Source organism: Tigriopus californicus, chromosome 2 (genome assembly GCF_007210705.1).
Source record: "Tigriopus californicus strain San Diego chromosome 2, Tcal_SD_v2.1, whole genome shotgun sequence".
NCBI lineage: Eukaryota > Metazoa > Arthropoda > Copepoda > Harpacticoida > Harpacticidae > Tigriopus > Tigriopus californicus.
In genome coordinates, this window is record NC_081441.1 from 722,379 (window position 1) to 745,567 (window position 23,189).

The window sequence follows — 23,189 nt, forward strand, 5'->3', positions numbered from 1 at the left end:
CTTTATCTTGTGGTTAACCAATAACATAAGTTGATTGCGAGGCTGTGTTTTTCAACGTGCTTGGATTTCTTGGATGGAAAACTCTATCTAGAGAGGAAGCAAGCACCATCTCGGAATGGAAAGAAAAACTGCCAAGTCATGTTATGACGATGTGAAAAAGGGATGCTTTCCTACCTGAACATTGGACAGAGTCGTCACAAAGCTTGTTTAGTTGACCTGTGGAGCTTTACTTGTTCATGCAGTTACTTCGTTGACGGTTGAACGAAAGCCTTCCAACTTGATCGACAAAATAGAGAAAAAGCTAAAGGTGAAAGACACAAGCCCATTAGATATACACCAGAATAAGGGCCAAGGCTAAGTTTCTGGTTTTTTCCCAGCTCCCAGTGAAAAAAATTCGAGGAACTAGAAAAGAAAGCCGCGTCGGGTTCGCAATGAGATGTTTCCAGTTATTTCCTTTTCTCACGCTCCGTTTAAAAGCCCATTTTCGCCCTCTCTTCTCTTTTTATCTCTCTCAAATATCATCATCACCCCGTTCGAATTCGCTGTCAAATATCCTTCAGTTTAAGAGCAGGTTATTCGTGGCAGGTTGAGGCCCAATGATTTATTCTGCTCGTAAGAAAGGTGGAGTTATTCCCAAAAGCCGTCTTTCAAAAATTCTAATTAGTCGAAAAGCAAGGACGTTATTTTCTATTTGTACGAGAGGAAATGTGCGCAACAAAACAACAAGTCAATAGGGCAAAGTTAGGCCGTTTTTCCTGATGAGAAGTTCTATCTTTAAAACGCTTGCGTCTGAATTCAGATGTGGCGATTCATCTTAATGGTTATAGCTTGACCTTGGCATATTTTTAACTTGTAGAGTGTTCTTGATCTTCAAAAAAGTCATGCAAATCCTTGCATTTGAACTATTTTTTGAAGCAGTTTTTTTATTCAGTAGGTTTTCTTGCCTTTATGTCTAGTGCAAGGTGTCAAGAACCTGATGTCCCTTCAGAAATTTGACGTTTCATTTGATTATTTTTTTTCGATTTTATGTAATCGGCTTCAATTTGCTCTTTTTGAATAGAATGTACCACTCTAAGATTCTGCAAATATCCAAATGTGACGGATATTTAGGATGGTGGAAAAGCACCATTCTTATGTAATCCCCCTTCCTCCCACGAAGCAATTAACCTGCTGAAGAACAGATGAAAGCAAATATCGTAAAGAGGTTAAATGGTTCAGTTGTGCGAAAGATATTACCTTAAACTTCTAACATTCTCGTAACTGTTTATCTTCAAACAAACCAAAAATGATGTAAAGCTTTTCATGTTGTTTTGTAGTGGTCAACTGTGCATTATTTGCACTTTGACACTCAAAATAAAATCACAGATTTTGACTTCGCTACATGCTTACTACAAGGTATGAGAGCTATGATTCAAAGAAAAGCTTAGGACCTCTGTATTTGTGCCTCAAAGATGATCGAGCCACAGCAATTCAGTGAAGTGGATAAAACGGCCCCATTTTAGACATGCTCGTGTCACATTCCATATCCACTCAAATTCCAGTAAAAAGCTCTATATCCTTTCAGATCTGAAAGAAGTCTTCAAATCCACTAATGAAGACCCCTCTGGCCCTTATCGAGGCTTATCTCCGTATTTGGCCGGGGAGCTGCCCAATAGTTTCGCTGCGAGCAACCGATTTCCACTACAAGGCTCATTCGACGAAGGCGGAACGAGAAATGGAAACTTGGGCCCGTTGGTTTTTGACTCGAGCAAATACGAGGAACCACGAATGGTCCAACAAACGGCCGTTCGGGGCGATGGGATACACAAAAAGTCCGGAGACACACTCAAGCTCGAATGTCTCGTGGATGGGAGTCCAGCCCCTTCGATTACGTGGTATAAGGTATGTTCGAACCCAGATAACACCAATGTAACATAAGAACAGGCTTTCAGGCAATTTCCACAGTTAATTGGCGTCGAGTTTCAATTATAGCTCTTAGATTAGACTCTTGCTCCATGACGGGTTCCGATTTTCTTGTTCTAACGAGGAGCGTTCCCCCCCTTTAATTACTTAATTTATGGAGGTGATAAAATGGGCACCAAACGAGTGCTATTGGCATTCCTGGAGTAATCCAAGTCGTTCCGTTTTCTTCTGGAGAAATGAAACACCTCTGCTCTCACAAATTGGTTCTAAGCACACTTGATTGCCACCAACTTGAAGATAATGAAACGGTTCTTTTTAGAATGGCGACATTGTGATGAACCCTAATCTCCAATCTGCTCGAAGCCGAACGACTTTACTGATGCCGGATTTGGATCCCTTCGACGACTCGGGCGAATATATTTGTAAGGCCAGGAACGTGTGGGGCGAAATCAATGCCACGTTTCCAGTCATCGTGCATGGTGAGTGAATTACAGAAATAAAACCTCATTCCCATCGAAAAAAGACTCCCCAAAACGCGTTTATTTAAGTTTAAAACGTTTTATGCAATAGGTGCGGACGAAAAGATAGTTTGATGTTGTAGTTACTTATGAGTTGTTTACAAATTGAATATAACTGTGGCAGAAAAAAAAGAAATCCCGGTTTCATTTCTGCCATCTTTTGAGGGTTCACAGTTGTCCCTTTTTATGGTTTGTCCAAATCCAAAGCCATTGAAGTCTAGCTCATAAATACACCGAGAGAGGCTTTTCTAAGCAAATCTCAATTTTTGCATTTTATTGCCCCCTCTTTCTCTCTCTTTTTCTCATGCTCCCCTTTATACAACGAGCACTTCAGAATACCTATGTCGGACGTGGTGCCATAAAGAGTATGCTCCCTTATTTCCTTCTCTCTTTTCTTTTCTTTCAAAATAATTCAAAACAAAGTTTTTCATTTCTTGATAAAAACTTTGTACTCCCGAAGTCGGGCTAACAGCTGTTGCATTTTCCAATATATCATGACAATCACTTTTTCCCTTGTCTCCCCTTCCTTCTGCCTTCAGTTATGTTAGAGAACTCTTAGGCCAAAGTTCCATCTGCAATTGGCAATAAAGCCATAGAAGTTCCACACCTAAAATTAATTCATATCAAAATAACATGACTGGCTAATAATCTAATCTTTCAAATGTTGAACAAAACATGAAGATAATCCCAAATTCAATAGTGTTTAAACAGTGTCCATCATTATCATTAAGAGGAATTGAAGGGCATGACTCATAAGTACACATTTCTTGCACCCTTAAGGCCTTTCAGACTTAAAAATGTTGACCTTTCTTTAAGATCAAAGAAACTTTAATCTGATGCGCCCTTGTGTTGGCTAGTCTTCCCGGCATTCTTTTCCGCTACCAAATGGAATTTTGATTCCAACTCTTGAATTGACTTGGAAACTCGATCCTCTGAAGGACTCCAGACAGCCATGTCACAAGAAGGGGAGGACATGCTCTTCTTGACAACCTCAAGTCCAAAACCAAAGTGGTACGAACAAACCCATTTGGAATTGAGGATTCCACATTAGAAAACTGTCCTATACAATTCTCACGTAATGAAAACGTGTAACATGGCTTCTGACCACAAAAGAAAGATCCCATTCTTGGACCGATTTTGGGATCCATTTCTCTGGACCTATTCAATGACTCGGACCATTAAGGTAGAAATCCTTGGGATTCAGAGGGGAGATTTCAGTCGACAGATGTGCTGGACAAGAGGTTTCTTTCTGTTACTGTTATCATCTTTGAATAGAACGACAAGAATTTGGGAGTATGGGACGTGGGGGGGAGATTTGCGGCTTTTTGTTGAAGAAAAGTGAACACCTCGGGGGTCGAGAAACTTTTGGCCTGACCTCTCGATCTTCAATGAGAACATGACGAGGTCCAAAAAAAGTTTTTTAACATTTTTTTCCTCGCACTCTCATCTAACCACGGAGTTGTGGAAGGAAAGAAAGGAAAAAGGAAAGAGAGAGAGAAAAAGTTGAAACGTGCTCGTCGAGAACTTTGCAGTGGTCTCCTTCAAAGTATGTGGAACATTTGGAACTGACTGCCCAGCCCTCTGGAACTCTGGATTAAATGACTTTTCTCGCTAATCCCCTCCCCAAGATTACACACTCGATATTTTTCATACTTAATCCGTGCCCTCAAGTTTCTCTTAGGACTTGGTTAACATGAGATTTTGCGATCTCAAACTTGGCCTTCTTACTGAAAAAGATAGTCAGCTGTAGAATATATCTCATTTTTGGGTGCACTTGTCATTGAATGAGATCCTAATTTTGGAACACAGTGACTATCCCTGAGCACGGCGGTGTTTGATGTTTTCAAGAGGATCCATCCGGATCCCAGGGTGTCTTTTGAAGTTTTGAGAAGAAGTGCATTTGTGCATTCTTCACACTCCTTTGAGTTGGCTGCCAACATCATCAAAAGCGCACTCCTCAACTCTGTTAGGTTGGTGCCAATTTCTTGCACTAATATGGTTGACTTCATGCTCGGTTGTTGATCTCCAACTTGTTTAAAATAACGGGTTGATCAACGGGGAGTTATTTTTATCAGAGAACCCATTATTTGAGGCAAATAAAAAGCTTTCAAACTGGGCTTTTCGGCGTCTGTATAGATGAGGACGAACAATCGTCAATAACTCAGAGCACGGTGCATCATTGTAGCATTTTAATCCCTATTTTATTTAAAAAAAGACTAACACCATGGTTATGAATTCGAATGGATAGTCCTAGTACATCAAAGGTTGACATGAATTGAGGCAATAAAAAAGAATTTGGATTTCGTTTTTTTATGGTTTTCATTACACCATTTACCAGATTTACAGCATGCACAATGATTTCTAAAACCATAATTGATAGCCAGTAATGAAAGTGAATGTGAAATTGCATGATTTCAATTATGGCTCAATGGCTTGATATATCTTTAACATAAAAATGAGTTCTTTACTTTTATTCAACATTTATGTTGTGTTTTCCCGTTAATTTTGGGCACATAAAAAAGGCCTTGTTAAATCTTGTGAATAGATTGTGAAAAAATACAGAATAAATTTCTCGTCTTGAACTGCTGGGAATGGAATCCCAGCAGCGGTAAGGAAGTCCGCAAAAAAGTGAAAGTAGCAAAAATGTTGTTTTCGAAATTAGTTACCGTTAATTTGTATTTTGTTTTTAAAGTCATTCACGAATAACTGGAAACACTATGATTTTCTAGAGCAATCTTTTGGAAAATGATGATCGGGAAACGTACTATCAGGCATAGAAAATAGAACTTTCTGTCTAATTCCTACTATTGCGGACCTCCTTACCATTACGGGGACTGGAATTCCAGCACTTCAAGACGAAAACCTAATGATTTTTATTAACCTGTATGTTCATATAATACCAAATCCACCAACGAGTAAGAATCGCCCTTGGCTCTAGGTCATTACTGCTGTGGATTGAGCAGATTGAACAAATTCGTAATTTACCCTTGCAGAATCAGAATAGTTTTCTGGAGCAATTTATGGTCTAGTCATAGTTTAGGGTCAAAATTCCTAATTGTTTTTCTTCAAATGATTATGCCTTGTTCATATGTGACATTTTACATTGTAGTGTGTTGGTGGAGGGTCCATTTTCTGTTTTGCTACCCTTGGTTCAATCCCTGGCTAACCCAGTCTAAGCTTATTTGTGTTTTTTAAGTTACGTTAAGAGGTTAAATGGGCGAACCTGCGGTCATTACTGAGGCAAAGTGGTACCCATAAAAAAATTTTCTTGGGTTCTAGCTCAAATTAGAATATTAATCCACTTAAAACCTACAAAGAGATGATATTTTTAAAATCGTAATCAATGAATGTTGGAAGTAACTTTAGCTGCGTTTCCAACTAAAATTTTATACAAACCCATGCAGTAGACGATAAGATATCTTGCTTTCAAAGACTGCATTTGCATCAAATTTGACTGCAAATTGCTCCAGTTATATCTTGAAGCAATTGCCAAGAGATATAATTATGATGAGCTTTTCTATGCTTAAAATATAGATGGAAATATTGCGCTTTTCTGAAGCACGTAGAAAAACCCCATTATAGTTTGAAATATAACTTAAAACTTACTTAATGTCAATTTTTCACACTCGTGATGCCATACTTGTCAATCGCAGTATTCATCAAGCTTAATCTTGAATTTTGACAAAATTATATTAACGATAAATGAAAACATCGCTAGTACGTGGAAAATAATTATTGCAAAAAGTGACAAATTTGAAACTGAAACTGTCACATGTATCTTTTAAATACTTTAGGAACATGATAGGATAGTGTAGCTTTTGGCACTTCAGTAAAATGAAGGACAATTTTACATCTTTTGTAAGTTTTAAGTGACATTTTGCTACTTTTAGCTTTTAAAGAAACCTGAAAGAAAATGGGAAAAAATATTAGTTCTTCTCGTGTCATTGAAAAAGACAGTAATATGCCTTGCAAATAACTGGAAACATAATTAGAGCATTTTTCGATCTTTTAAGGCGTAAAATGCAACCTTTATGTTGTAATAACAAAGAATGTGCTAAATAGAAGTTTATGAAACTTTAGGTCAATGCATAACTAAGAGTATGTTTAAAACTGATTGACTGTGTCTTTTGACCATAATGCGTTTTGATGTGTTTTAAGTGATTTAACACACTTATCTGAGCTACTTTTAAGCATGTGCATTTCATAAAAGTTGTTCCTTTTGCTTCTTTGACAAAGAAAAACATATCTTCATGTCTTGGCATTTGAGCAAACACTTAACCAGAAAACATAACCACCGTGGAGGATGAAGTAAGAACCAATGATGGTTGTTATAAAGGAGCGAGAGCATGTCTTCATTGGGACACCCGTCATCAGACGACTAGCCGAGCGAGAGACCTGTCATCTGAGTCCTTAACAAACAAACCAACTAGTTCAGGTCCTCAATGAAATTAGTTACGTTTTCCTTCTCTCTGGAAAAGATAAGACTGAAATCGAAATATTTGAAGATGTTCTAGTAAGTGGTTATTACTGCTCCTTGAAAGCGTGCGGTTGATTTCTGACTTGAGGGCTCACATTTCTTATCAAATCCTACTGCGAGGTGTCAATTAGGAAGAGTGTTGAAACTTCATGACAAGGCGTCTTTTATTCCTTTTCGGAATCAATCTTCCAGAGTTATGGCGACAAATTGACACTTTTTCCATGGTAAATCAAGAGTGGTCTGAATAAAAAGTTCTGAAAGACTATTTCAAGAACATCCCAATGGTTCTAGAACGCGTTACATTTTCGATTTTTAGAATTGAAACATACGACAAAGGGAGCACAAATCGACAAAGAATGGGGGAGTAGCGAAGTGCATTCAACCATTCATTTAATCCTCTGAACTATTTGCCTACTCACTTTCAAGTTTCAACGCACTTTTAAAATCAATATTTACTCTAGGACTTGCAAGAACGAACGGAGGAAAGAAAAAAGAAACAAGCTCGCTGAGGAAGGGACAGCTATAATGCAATTCCCTTCAGTGATGCCAAAGAGGGCGTGAAGATCGACGTTCTATCACTCAAAACCTCGCGCAGACAAAATCGAATTTTAAAACCATTAGTCCATCTCCCGTGGCTTTGTGTAACGTTGAGCACTAACCCCTTGGCCTGAATATCAAACACAGTCCCGTCAAAGGCGGATGCAAATAACGACTTGGGATATTGAACCGAGTTTCAGGGTTGCCGCGTTACTGATTTCAATTTGTTTCAAAATCCAATCCACTTATCATATGGGATTAGCTTAGATAGTAAGTCTGAAATTGGTTCAGGGAGTTTGTCGTCTCTATATAAAGATATATGGTACATCATCTTGTGCCATGAACATTTGATCTGATGGATTAACTCAGTAGAGCATCAGGTACTTTCTCAATTTAACCCGCCTTTTTGGACAAGCTTCCATGTACAGTGTGCATAATCATTTCCAACTATAATGTATTAAGCTTCTATCGAACGGCAACCCTGTAACTGATTTTGAGCGGAAATCCGACCACGCCGTATCAGCTGGTGAATGAACAATCATTACTCAAGAATTTGAACAAAGGCTCTTTTGGGTGTGAAAGGTCATTGAAGTGTGTAACAGAGCACCCTTGGACAAAGGCTCTAAAATCAGCCTTGCTCCCCGCTTCGTCCCTTTTCCCCTCTTTATATTCGCTCACTCTCTATCACCCCCTCAAGAGTTTTCACTCGTGGGTACTCCTACAAGCTTTCAGCTTGGGCGGAGTAAACAAATGACATTTGCATGTTTGGCACTCATTTTTGGGCCGACTCCACTCACTCACTCCATCCATGCCTTTCAGACCTCATGGCTCCTCCTTCTCACCCTCTTTCCAGCCTTTCAAAAGCAGTATTCTGTTGTGACGCAGTCCACGTTTCACCCCGATGTTTTTGATTCAGACTTCCTGAGTTATTATAGATGATTAGCCCAGGTGCATTTGGAAGGCATAGATAAAGATCAAACTGGGCACTCAAAACTTTGCTGGGAAAACTTTTGAGCGCTAATAGAAATGCTCAGTTGCCTACAATTGATCCTAAAAGACCTGTTTTTCGATTTCATTGTGGCTGAGCCATCAGCAAGACTTAAAGGCTTCGTGTGCTTGCTATAGTTCAATTCCCTTCAAGGTTGGTTAATCTTGTTGCTGATAGTCAGCCACTCAGTCTTTTTCTCGGGCTTGGAAGTGACTTCCAACTTTTTCCCGACGTTATCGCTAGTTTCAATCTAAATGAGGTTCGGTGGAATTTGCTGGCCTTGAAAAAAAATTTTGGCCATGACAAGGCCAAATATGAATTGAGAGCCGCTGAAGAATGGTCTCTTCCCCATCGAAGTATGTATCGTAAACTGGCTTAAAAAGTAATTGGTGAATGTTAGCTTTAAAAAGATGAGTTATTAGAGCCTTCTGTAGTGCAAGCTAGAATTTGAAGCATGAACGTTTATATGGATAAATGTGAATAAATGATGGTTACAAGGTTTGAACACACGAAGCTTATTCATTAACTGGTTGCCCATTGATTTAGCTGCAGGTAAACGAAAACCTAAGGTGTTTTTTTTTCTTAGCTTTGATTTTGTTGTTTTGGCAGTTCAAAAGCATGAAACGTTTTCCTTTAAAACAGAGAATGGAAATTCGAGCATGAAATGTTAAAGAAATTCTTTTCATTGTGTAAGGTAGAAAGCGAATAAGTTGGACCTCTGCGATTAAGCTTTTATCTTGCCTAGAGCGAAACATTTGAATGACGAGTAACCCAGAACGCTTCGAGACAAATTTGTTTGTTGTCACCAAAAACATAGACTCTAACGATCAATGCGTTAGAAGCGTTCTTCCAACCTTTGCGTTCAAAAGTTAAAACCGGGTGCAATATAAACAATATCCTCAATGAAAAAAGAGCCAACCATCGAGTATGACACTACTAGGAAAACCCTACTGAACGATTGGGACGTAATTTGTTCTTTTTATTTGTCGGGGCAGGATATTTGATGGAGTGAGAGAACTTGGGACTGACATCAATACCTGAGCGTCTGCTTGAAACTATTTCTCAATTTCAAAATCAGGCTTAGGGCTCCAATGTTCCTTGGAATTGGATTTTTTGGTCCCTATTCATTTCTTGCTCCCCTTCTGTCCTACCTCAGATGCGTGGATGGTTGGTTGGTTGGTTGGTTGGCACGGGTTCTTGGTTAAATTGTCACAAACGGGCAGTTGGGACAATCCATCATGTCTTGGGCACACAAAGGAGGAATAACATTGAGGGAGTGGAAGAGGAAGGAGAGGGAGAGACCTGCCTTGTCCCAAGCATGTTCCAAGGAACACGGATTACACTGACAAAACCAATCGATCAGCCCAACTACCGTGGCTAATATGATCTTCATTAACATGATCTCTGGCCTTGCTCCAGAATCGATTGCGTTGGTGGACCAATGGCTCGTGATTGTTCCATGTTCCCATTTCTCATGAATGGTGGGCTGGGTCCTTTTTACTAGTGCTATGAGAAATGACAACTGGGTATGCAGGAAGTGATTCAAGCCGCGAATAAACCGAGATTGAGGTCTTTCGTTCTTTTTCCTGCCATCCGGGAACATTGCTTCAATCCCTATGGAAATTTATCTTTGGACAGATCTGGTTCCAATCTCCATTCCGAGAAATTTGTTCATTTCTAGGCTCAGAAAACGGAGCTATTCACACCTACAATAAGGGCATGGACTTATTTTCTTCATCAGGGCCACCAAGGTCACCAGTAGCAAGGAAATAGTAGATAATAACGAAGACACATCACCAAACTGTTCAATATTGCATCAGAAGTGCTTGATTTTTTTTCTCCGCGGTAAAAGCGATTTTCTAAGAGTTGGATAAATTGATAACGCTTTCGTCGGGGAGCCTCCTTTTAAGGCGCCAAATAATCTAAAAGCCATCAACCACTTCCCAAACTTTTTTACTCGATGGCATTTCTGCTTTTAGAGGGAAGTGTGAAAGTGATTGGCGGCTTGTCAAATGGCTCTGTCTCAAAAATATTGGTTCCCATCATGTTCAAGGTTGAATGGTTGAACCATGTGAGTGGCATGGCATGGATTTGTTTTATTGGTCTCGTCCATCCCTTGTCAACTTGGCATCTCGGATATTTTCAGAAACGACCACAACTTCGCCAAGGACAGGCACATCAATTCCTAGGCTTTTCATTATGTGATTTAGCAGCCAATGTCGAGGGACTCAAGACTCTTCTTCGATGTATCATGAGGCTTCCTTGATTAATGCGTCACTTTAAAAAGATATCGAGCTTTATTTACTCAAATTGCACGCTTGAAAATAAATCATAAAAGTAAATAGTCCCTTGGCACGTTATGGACTCCTCAATTTGTTCTTGTATGCAGAACCGGCTTTCATTGGGCATTCAATTGCAACCTCTACACAATGTCTCTCAAGGACTAAGAGTAGCAAACAAACTCACCTCTAACGATGTTGGTCAGAAAATCATTAAGTTGATTCAACAGGAACAAATTGTTTCCGTCAGAGGGTGCTGTTCGTTGCTAGCAATGAGTAATTGCACCTTGTAATGGATCATTAACAATAAGTATCTTTCCTGTTTCACATGGTCCTTTTTTTCAGCGTTGGTGATATTATATTCATAGTCCATTAGATCCATAGCTTGTATTATTGCCTGGTGCACAAAGAACACTATCAGTGTAAACCCCCTGAGGATGTTTATGGCATTAATAAAACAATCGCCGTGTTCCGAAAACCAACCACCGCAGGGGATCTGTGAGTCTTGTTGTTTCATAATGTCAAATTATGTCTGCTTTGAATTCTTTTGTGCCTTTTCAAGGCAAAGTCTTTGAGGCCAACGTGACAAAGATCGTGTTTCATGGGGAGTTTGATCTATGCCTGGCCCAGAAATCGCTCTCTGAAGGCTCAAGCACACAGACAAACGAGGCCGGAATGCATAATCAAATCCATCCTCGTGGCTTCTCAGCCTCCCCATGAGACAAAAAGAAGAAGCAAACCAAACGCCATAAGTGACGAATAACAATAACGAGGCGCCTTGGTTGTTTTATTCACAGAGAGATGCATGGAATGGCGACGCGAGACCAGCAACACACCCCTTCAGTTGGGGTGGAGACTCCAAAAGCAATGGAGCAAAACATTACCTTGTACTTACTTTAACCGAACCTGTAAACTAGCTAATCATAGAAAGCTGCCATTACTGTTACCAAACACATCCTCGCCCTACGAATGACTTAGGTTTGCCAAGGCATTACATTATTATCGTTTTCATGTATTCCTGCGTGTGAACTTTAACTAGATTCATCCAAATTTATTGTTAAAAAAAAATAGGTCTCCCATTTTGATTGTTTACGATAGGGAATCACTCAAAAACTGAGATGCGTAGCTGGGCTTCTTGCTGGTATTTTGTGTAGCGAATGCGAGTTGCTCTGGTCTGAGGAGTATCAATGTTGTGGATGGAAGCCTCTTTGTTCTGATCGATTCAGTGTCTGGGGAAAATTGATGACCTCGACTTCCGCTTTGAATGGAACGCATCCCACAGTGATATGCATTCTCGAGATGGTTTTGGCACGATAATGATGACTCTCTTTCCTTCCCTTTCCCCTTTAGCTTTGTATCGGGTACTTTAGTCGGCAAATCACTTTCTTTTTGCTTTTGGGAAATGCAATATTCCAGAACCGGGATTACACGCTTCTCACTGAGGAAGAGAGCTTCAGAAGAGCGTTCAATGGTCTTCAAAAGTCCGGAACATGCATAGAAGGCGAGATTGATTTGATGGCCCTTTTCGTGTTTTTTACAATCTCGTTTCACAACTTGAAGCTCAATGACTTTTTGCGGGCTTTTTTAGTCATTGGTTAGAAAAGAGCTCATGTCTCTTGTCTAGATTTCAGTTTCAATTAGCTTGGATACCAACCATGTCGGAATGGTTCCAAATGGATCCTGCTCTTCACTCGTTTTGATCCAAAGACCACTGACAAACAAGCAGACGTTGTATCAAAGGAGCATGTTTTAAAACGGGGAAATTGCTAATTGAAAGAAGCCCTTCCAGGCAAAAAAGCAAGAACCGAGAACATAAGCAGAAAAGGGGAATGGGATTGAATGGCAACACTGTCGAAACATAATGAGAAAACAGCAAGATATTCGCATGCTCAACTTAATCAAAGAAGAACTGCATGTAACACCTTGCTCCAAAAGTGGCCTTTCCTTAGCATAGGCTTCAATTAGTCTGGTTTTTTTTGAGCCAGTTACATGTGTCTTTTTCTACAGTGTCTAAACTTACTAACCCTGGTTCATATCAGTTAAGTACTGAACAAGTAGAATAGCTCCCGAGGAAACCCATTACATTACTGAATGGAGAAACTGAAAGGGAGAAGAGACTTTGATATGCTTGCCAGGCTTTTAAAGCAATTCTTAGGGAGGCAGGAAAGAGTATTCACCATAGTGCTACAGTCATGGTTCCTGTGCTTTGTTCAAAATAAGATTATGGGAATATTGGGTCCAAGTTCGACCTTTACCAAGGATCCACCAGCGAGACCCTTTCCTAATGAGATAAGTGTGTGCTCATTTGATTTTGGCCTTGGAGCTTTATTAGTTCGTGCCATATCAAAAAGCGAGAAGAAGGCTGTCATTACATGCATTCGTGAGCCTGTGATGTTATGTTAGCATGTCATCATTAATATCTATTCAGGCCCTGGACAAATAACACCACTTTCATTTATATTCATTGTTGGTTTTGTCTGAAAGTCACGTCTACGAAATTAAGCTTTCCTTCATTCAAGATGCAAATTCTCTCTACCTCGGAATTCTTGGTACACAAATGTTTCAGAAAGTTTATTCTCAATTTCCCAGTGGTCAGAAATCCGAAAACCTCAATACGAAGTAGATTTTCAAGAATAGTAGAACAGCTAAAATGAAGCAATTTTCGTAATGGCTTAGCCCTTAAGTGCAATTCTCTTTTAAAGTTCCTATTTTTAGCCGTTCAACTAACTGATGGCAAGATGTGCTTTTCACTCATATGGTTCACTTTCATCCCCAAATCCATGAGAGAATCGAGCAATCGACGAAAAATTATTTTCTATTTCATTTCAATGACGACACTATTACGTCGGAGTGTGCAGCTCGACCTATCTGCTTTCAATTTACTGACAAATGTTATTGGACTAAATCTGCCGCGGCGTATTGACTCACATTCGAAATCCTATCTATTTGTTGAAACATTTCTCCTCAGAATTGTTTCAACTCTATTTTTGACACAAACTCTTTTACGTCATTGCTAAAGGAACTTCCTTGCGAACCAAAGCTCCGATCACTCCATGAACTGTATAAGTTAGGCCAGGGACTCTATAGAGAGGAAACGACACGGATTTCCCCTCACCGCCAACTTAGGCCATTGCGTTGAATCAAGACATTAACTCCAGTATGAATAAAACAAGATTATTCGTACTGCATAGTACATTAAGGTGTTTTTAATTAAATAATGATCTCATTGATATACTACTCCGTCCATATACTAAATATTTCTGAATTTATCTTGAAAGTCAGAAGAATAAATGAACATCAAATTAATCAAAAACAATCAAATTGTTTATCGTTTGAAATTGGTGAAATATTGCGTAAAATTGGCTCAAAAACACACATAGATAGAAGATCATCAAGAGTCATTTTATTAATTGATGGATAATGAACACTGACAAAATATAAAAAAAATGTATGGAATAAGCAATCAAAGTGCATGTACATAACTGGTAACATATTAGAATATATTGGATAGACAATTGATAATTTTGTCTAAACCCACACATTTGACAAAAAACATCAGGCGGCATTGGTGAGAAATGAATGAGTTATCTTTTTGTAGAGTTTAAATTTCTACTTATTAGAAAGTTTGAATAAAAGGCAGGCATTATTTAAGGGGCACAGAGAAATATCAAAGTACAGTAGACTACGTAGACCTCAATTTGCACTTTGGACTCCAATAAATTGTTTTTCTTGCAAAAGCATCCAAAATACTACTATAGTCAAATAAAACAGGTGCCATATCTCTAAAAATTATTATTTCATGATTATGAAGCATCCAAATGAGTTTAAGGAACAATATGTAGCTCTGAGCTACAGTATGTCTACTTTTGGATTGAGGGCCATTCCTAGAGTGAGAACCATAGTTTCATAAAAAACTGCGTCAAATTACTTGAAATTTGGTCAAGATGTGTCTGGAAGAATTTTCTACAAATAATATTTTTGGCAAAAGAGAATTTATAGATTGAGTTTTGAGCAAATTCTTGTTTTATCAAGAAAACCTAATTAGCACTTTTCAGTTGTTGTACTTTAAGACATGTTTAAAGTCATTTTAAGTCTATCTGAATGCCTGGTTTTAAGCACATACCATCAATGGTTACGAAAATGACATTAGTCACATATTTTGTTCAATAATTATGCCAATAACTGACATTTAAAAATTTCAGCGGCAAAAGTTTAGGCCTTACTTGGCAGGAAAGGTTTGGTGATCACAAAAAGGTGGTGCTTCCTTGCTTTAGTGTCCTTGGTTAGGCCTTCAAATCAATCTTCAATGCTTTCAAATCTGTTGACGACTTGATTGTTCAAAGATCAAAGATAAGTAGAAATAGCTGGCTTTTTGAGCATGCAAGCCTCTATAAAGGTCAAAAACGTGGTTCAAAAGCCAGAGCTGGACATAAAATTTTGTGTCATCCAACTCAAACTACATTTTTACTCGTTGGCTTAGAAAGAATTTAGGTACATGATTGATAACCAATCCAGAAAATAACTTTTCGTAAGAATATTAACTACAGGATGAAAAGAAATTAAGGACCACTTTTGGTACCTTCTGAAAGATTTGCCCGATGATGTTGATTGCAATGTTTTCATTGGGGGAATTTTGAAAACTCTAGTAGCAAATCATAAATGATCTAATTTAGGCTAAAGGAAATTCAAAGCCATCCTATAACACTGAAAAACAAAGTAAGTGAAAAATATGTTCAAAAATGCTTAGTGAGCGCAGTCTTGTTGTAAAGTCATAGCTATGGGCATGCTATAAGCCGATAAGAGGCCAAGGAAGGTTAATGAAACTTTCTGTGTCCATCCTCGAGTTAATCGAAAATGAAATTTCAATGCAAGAACGGTCAATCCTTTCAGAATGGACCTGAACGAGGAAGCAACTTCAGGCTCTACGTACGTAGTTATCAGTCTTTGGACAATCAAAATATTGGAAGGTTAGCAATCTTCTATACTAGAAGATTGGAGCTTTGCTAATTTTTTTATAATGGTTCCTTATAAAAAAGCTTTAGATTATATATGATAAAGCAAATCTTTGAGTAGGGGGAAACAGTCTCAGAAGGCACCGAAAGTGACCTTTAATTCGTTCCATGAACAACGGAACCAAAAAAAATCTTTTCTAACGCCATACAAAGACGATATATTTTGCAACGATCACGTATCGAATCAATATTTCAGTAAATCTGAATCTTCCTTAGGAACTCGATACATTCATATTTACTTTCGAGTTGTTATGACGTTTCCGATTCGTAACCACGGAGGAGTTGTCTTGGTAGGGAATGCAGTACGCGTGCGTGATATTTATGGTGTGCAACTCGGTCAATGGTACGTTGGTTTCTTTCATTCAATCAGCCAGAAAATCATCCTCTTCACCTATCACCACCAGAAAACGCAGTGGTGAGGGTACGAGGGTCTGAGGAGGGTGCAAGGTAGTAATAAACAGTACACGAGCATTAATGTAGAGTGTATATTGCACTACGGCGAACCCAAGAGGAGTGCGTTCCTTCTGTTGCTTGTGTGCTTGATGTATGTACGTATGTACAGTCCAATTCACTACATACAGTACTTGGGGTGAAGTTTTCCCTGTATGACTGACGGCAGCCTTCCCTCATGTTGGATAAGTTTGCACAAACCCAATGAACCTGAGTCAATATTTAGCCTCATCTTACCCCATGTCCTTTCAAAACAGACTACAGACTTCGTTGTCAGAGCTGACTCAACATATATCTAAGCCAGAACCACTGAAATGAATGGCTAGAGATGGTATTTGGGCAAAGGAGGACAGAGTGGAAGTACATTTCCAGGCTGCGTAGGAGCTGGGTAAAATTTTAAGAGATTGAAGGAAAAAATCAAGCATTTAGCATCTTTTACTTGAAAAATCCTGAGAACCTGACCCACTCCCCTTCACATTGGCGCTCTTGTTAATGTTGCTCTCGGAGTTATTGACAAAACACAAATTTGAAACCTTATTTCTTAATTTTGAACGGGAGAGGGGGAGGGATATTGCAAAAAACAGCAGATACTTGACTAATAAATAGAGGGGGTAAAATTTCTCTACTCATAAACACAAGATTTGGTTAAAATCCGGCTTTTTTTCTATTATGACTGATAAAAAACATGGTACATCTACCATACATTGCAATCTTCAAACTGAGGTTGAGGAAATCTAATACAGCTTGTTATCTTTTAAAAATAAAACATTGCAAAGATCGATTTTTCCAAATTGAAGGTCAATGCCAAGGATTTTTTTCCAATTAGAAGTTTTAGGCATTGTATGCCGAAGAAAAGGCATTTCTGAATTGGTTGACCTGGCTCTATAGATTCATAATAGTCAGTGGCGCAAGACAATTTTTATGCCAAAATGATAAGAAAATGAATGCATGACAGGTTCAAACCATGCAAGATGTTTTGTATGATGTTTCCATACCTTCAACTTCTCATATTGTGAAGAACTTAGGAGAAGCCACGCCATATCGATTGATGAAATCATTTTGACAATTGTGACGATTTACATTTGCTAACAAGGCCCATGAAAGGCGAATTGTTGCATCCCTTGGGTGAAAAATGACACTTCTCATTAGGTAGGGTATTTGCCAATTTCTTTACTTTTCTTTGTTATTTTGATCACCCAAAAATGACATCTTGTGATTCAAAGATCACTTCTAAATCCGTCCCCTACTTATGAAAAAGTGCCCTCCCAAATGACAAGACGCTACTTTGGCTCTATTTAGGAGCAGCTAATGAAGCATTTGTGATGTACGTTCTAAGCATTTCAAATGAACTGATTTTTCAATATAAACCTATTCAATCTCCCTTGTCACCACACTCCTTGGTGGCAAACGTTCATAGAAACGACTCTATAAGTTCAGGAAGGTATACTCAGTGTGGTATAATTTTTAAGCACATCAATTGACTAAATGATAAACACGGTTTTGATTTCATTTGGTCTGACAAGTCTCAGATGATTAAGTAGTAGGACACATTGCTTGAATGCTCCTATCTAAGTTAAGCATTTCCGCCCATGGGGACTCTTCAATTTGGTTACGAACTTCTTACTTACATACTGATCCTAAATTACGAACGAGATGGTGAATTCTGATTCACAATGAAGACCAGAGGCTGGTTGGAGATCAAGAGAGAAGGAAAGCCATTAATTTCATTAAGATAAGACGAGTTCAAAAAGGGCTCAGAGCAATTTTGCATACATTTTCATCACAAAGTTGCTCATCTAGGCTCGTCTTGGTAACCGATCCTCTTGCTTCATAGTAGAGTCGCTCAGTTGTACTCTTATCCGTGGCCGTTTTCTCCTTCCTCTCTGGTCTTATGCAAACAAGACCAGAAATGCATGCTGAATTTGGGTGGAGGGAACTGGGAGTGGAACGCTGAAGAGCACTGAAGCCTCAAGTCGCTTGGGCGTTCTTCTGTTCATGTACTCATGAACCGGCCATAGACTTATTCAAATGATATAGCTGAATGATGAAGATGGAACGACCGACTGCTTTTCTTTGGAATGTTTCTTCCTTCTCGTAATGCACCACTCTGCACAACATTATCGTTCAAATAACCGAGGCGAAGTGGCAACCCAAGGTTATGTTTCTCCTGGGAGATCAGATCAAATCTGTGCTTTCTTGAGAGTTGAGTTCCGTTCCAGCTTCCTGGATTGGTTTTTGCAATGTTAATGAAACCACAAGTAGTGCACTAGCTACCTTGGACTAACTATCAACGAACCTGCTTGTCGATTCATTAATAACCAACCCGGTTCCCCCAGAAAACTACGTCATTATCCCAGCTCTTAATTGTTCAAAATGAGCGTGGAGCAACTACAAATTACATAGAGTTAATCTGAGTGACAAATTCGAATGTGGCACAACAGCAAGTGCTGAAGCAGCCCACAAAGTTTCGGAAACAACTCCAGAAACGGAAAGCTCAGCCATTCTGGATTTTTCTTGTGCTAACTTCCTGACAAGTGCTCGATCAGCATGGACGAAGAAAAGTTACAACAGTCGTTTCCGGAGACAACGTATAATAAACATGGAAAATGATCGATTCGTTGAATTATCCGATGCAAACACATAGATGATAAATGAACAGATACCAATAAACAAGGGAAATATTGAACTGAATTGGGATGGAAGGAAGCAAGCATTGCACGGACTTCGAAATTTAGGAAACCTAGTGATTGTGCAATATTCTGAACAGAAAAATACCTTGAAATTCCAAACTACCAGTTGGTTTTGCGTATTTTTTAACTTTTATGATAATGTAGATGCTTCAATTAAATTGAATTAATGCAATATTAAAAAGACTACAAATCTACAAATTTGGAAAATATACCTAAAATAAAGTAATTTGATGCAGCTATAAAAGTAAAAATTAAAGATATGAAAAAAAATGATTTTTTTTCTTGCTGGCGTTTTCTAAAATATGGAAAATATAGTTTTTGGTCCCTGACAGGTTGGTTTGAAAAGGTTCCATGGTATTGGAAATTGCTCACTTTGTTGAAAATTTGACGTCAGCTCTTGAAACGGTAAAAACTACAATCTCGTGAAAGTCGTCGAATGTCTCTACTTCCACTTTTCTCGAGATAGCAATGTGGATCACTCAGGTTCCTTGCTCTTTCTCGTATTATTGCTCCATTTGGTTAAAACTACTCAGTAGTTTCATGGACCTTTGAGACTGTTATTTCGCAGATAACGTTTTTTTTAGAATTTCTAGGCCATAGCTCGAGCCGAATTCGAGTCTCATTTCTATTCTGAGAGGGAAAAGAGCGAGTTGAAGCAAGTGTATGGCAGAGAAGGCTAGCAAACAAGCTAAAGTCTTGGTGCGTGATGATTAATGAACCCTGACATGAGGTACAAAGCGTTACATCTGGGATCACTCCCCACTCAGACTTATATAGAAAACAGTAAACACGGAAATAATACAGAAAATAACTTCGCATTTGCGAAGCTTGAATTGAGCGCGAAAAGGGGCTCTCCTAGAAAGGTTTCAGCGTGACGAGAACTAAATATCGGAAAAAGGGTGTTTGAGGCTATGCTTGCTCATGTGTAACAAACTGTTTTGGCCTTAATTTCTATTGCTCCAATCTAGTGTGTAAACAATGGTTGACACTTCATTCGTCATTTTAAGATTTCATCCAATTCTATATACCTGTACTAGAGAAAATCTAGTTGTGAGCCATATGTTCTTGGCTTCTTGTGTATGTTTTGAAAGAACAATAAAGGCTTCAGCTCTCATATTTGAAGAGCAAAAAGGTCATATTTGTGAAGAGATAAAAAGACGCTCGTTTTTCACCAGCTCAGCTTCTCGCCCCATGCATGCTTGGAAGCAATTAGGCCCTGGAAAGCGAGACTTTGAAGGTATGAAATGGGGAAGTTCCAGGTAAAATATGCATTCTGCTTCCCTTGCCCTACTTTTTTCAACAGGGGAGGGACACAACTAAGCTCTTCGCAAATGAATTTTCACAGGAACTGAAGAGGAGAGGGGGGGAGGGTCAAAGAGACAGCTCGATGGAAGGCATATGCCGCGAAGGAACGAGGAGCTCCCGGGTTTCCTCTCTTTGATTGGGATCCCAATACCAACTAAATTGATTGGGTTAAATGAGGCGTTGTTGTACAGCGCGTTTCATAGCAATGGATTGTGAGTTATACTAATACATTATGCGAATGTTATCTTTGTGTTTGCTCGTCATAAAATGCTTGTTATGGCTTCTAATTACTACCCTACGTAAACATGAATGAATAAGGCATATATTTTGTCCATAGGTTATTGTCTGAAATGGCTCCCGAAAAAGAGATCAAGTCCTGTTTGTCCTCGCACACGTAAATAATTGGCCAAAACGATCATTTTTTTTATTCAGCATTGAAAGGGAAACCAGGTCCATTATCCTGTAATCCTGAGCATGTTACTCTTTAGACCTATATAGTCAGTCTGATATTGAAATCATACTACTTATTTAGAGGAGGATTGTTCCAGTTTCAAAATTGCCATCAACTGTTTGATTTTGTTTCAGGTGCGTCCATGACACCCCAAATCCTTGGACCAACGAAAGTGAACCGTTCTTTGGATTTGGGTGATGAGAACCCTAAGGATGCGACTGACGAGTTTTATTTGAGGTGTGAAGTACTTAGTTTAGACCAGACTCAGATCCAATGGCTGAAACAGATTCCAAACAAGACACATGCCCAGAACAAGAACAAAACTGTCGAGGTGTTTGATTATGTATTTGAGGTAAGACTTTAATCGTAAGTGCGACATTGTACATTGGACGTGTTGAAGATCCATTATGCCATTTCATTTCCCCTCTTTGAAGTGTTTAATGAAGGTATAATTCTCGTTCTGAATTCAAAACCAGGAAATGAGTTTTCAGCCTTTTTTCCTTGTCTCTCTCTTTCTCTTTCTCCATTTCCACCTCAAAACATGACTCAGGATAGCTGAGTCAAGTTTTGACACGAAGAAAATTCCAAACCTGAGGAGATTCGCGCGTTCCGCATGGGAACCCTGAATTGGAGCGGGCTTGGAAATCAAGGGTTCAGGGCATGGACCCTGTTGAAAGATTTCGACAAAGGTAGAGGGGGAAGGTGGATTGGACTTGAAAGAGGGATTAACTTCCATCAGGAAATCCAATATTCCTACCCCCCCCCTCCAACTCCTTCTCGCTTTCCCCATTTTGTTGGATTGCTAGCCAACCTTGGCATGGCTAATTCGTCATGACAGCTAGCCTTGAAATCAGAACTGGTGAGACTGGTCCCATTTTGAAAGAAATTTGAACAATCAAAAGTGATGGGAGACGGAGACCTCGTTCCATTTTTTCTTTCCAAGCCATTGGATTGCCAAGTACCATGAATATTCTCGAAATGGAGGACGTAGCGTGGGAATCACCCCGTTTCCTCAGTGATGCCGGGGTTGTGCTGGTGTTTTAATGCCAAAGCCAGGAGCGCATGGTAATCATGAATGAAATGCTTGTAGACACACAGTTCACTGCTAAGGGACTTCCATGTTCCAGAGTGAAAATATCTTGTTCCTAATTTACTTCCGGTGACGGGAGAGGAAGGGGGAAACACAAAAGGAGAAGATTCATTTCACAAATAACATCCCCTTAGGCTGAGGAAACCTACATGCGAAGCTCCCTCTTTCTTCTTTCAGGACACACGAGTTCCTTTTCCGCTCATGCAGTACTTGATAGTGAGGTTCATTAATTGGCATTGGGGCTTGACCTCGAGAAATTATCTTCAATGAACACTTGCGTGCAATAAGCATCATCAGGAGGACTCATAAAAATATTGGGTCATGGTCCCATTCCCACCATTCAGCAATGTGAGCGAGCCCCAAATACCCAAGTTCGATCTTGCGGTTCTTGTTCCACCTCTACCAAATACGAACATAGGAGCAAGTTGTTCCCCTCCGGAACAGCAGAAGAACGAACAAGCTCCTGTACTTCTGGTCCATAAAGCAGGAGTGTGGCAATTACCAATCGAGTAATTTATGACAGTCAACCTAAGAGTTAGCGCCCTCGTCCGCGAACTCAGTAAGCGATAGGTTGATAAATCCTCAACGATTTTGTGCCACGTACCAAAATGCAAAGATGTGGTTTCTGTATTGGGGAAAAACAGGTCAACTTTGAGAAGTTTTCCCTTGAGGTATTTTGTTCCATTGGACATAAAATGGCTAATAAGCGGTTAAAAAGGAATATTTCAATTTGTTTTGAAACAGAATTGATCTGATGGCTTTAATCGAATAAAGCGATGAAAGAAAGTAGCATTGACAAGTTGTTGGACGTAATTATGCAGGCCTGAATTTGAGGCGGTGCACTTACCAGGAGTTGTGTTTGACTTTTTTATAGAGACCATTCCAGCAAAGGACATTGGTATCAATAAATATTTAACTTTTATTTTTTCTAGCATTATCAAGGGGTATGTTTAATTCATGTCTTTTCGTTCTTTTTTGTTCTCGTTTTCCCCATTCTGGAATAAGTCTGATGTGTGCTTTCTTAATTCATGCAAAAAAATCATGTCCTAAGGGTTACATAATGCACTTATTCTTGACAAAGCTATTCAACGAAAGCAAACGTTTACAGTTCCAGCCCCTTCTTTCCATCCCCGGTTTCATCTCTCTTGCACAGTGGAGAAATGCAATCATAATCCCTCTCAACAAAGCTATGATTGTTGGCTGCAAAACTTTTTGGATACACATCCTGCCAGTTTGGAGAGCGAAGGATGAGCACCCAGCCCAAGAGTGCTCGTCCTATCTGTCTAGGCAGACAGGAAGCTTTGAAGTGGTTGATATTCAATTTACTTGAAGTAGAATGCCAAACAATCCCTTTATCTGTCGCTCCCAAGCATCATCATCATCGTTTCTAAGGGAATTTTCTTCTCTCTTTTCCCCTTAGGGGTGGTAACTAACCACAGATTGAATGCCAAGAGATCTAAGTAAGCTCTGAAAACGTTTCTTGATATGCG

At 39.2% G+C, this 23,189-nt stretch overlaps 1 protein-coding gene across 1 annotated transcript in view; it reads left to right on the forward strand.

Annotated features, from left to right (window-relative positions):
* LOC131893564 (uncharacterized) overlaps window positions 1-23,189 on the forward strand; it is a 37,360-nt gene that overhangs the window by 5,386 nt on the left and 8,785 nt on the right. The window contains exons 3-5 of the mRNA XM_059243619.1: window positions 1,565-1,881; window positions 2,222-2,381; window positions 20,744-20,961. Coding sequence (XP_059099602.1) covers window positions 1,565-1,881; window positions 2,222-2,381; window positions 20,744-20,961 — 695 coding nt within the window. The remainder of the gene's footprint in view (window positions 1-1,564; window positions 1,882-2,221; window positions 2,382-20,743; window positions 20,962-23,189) is intronic.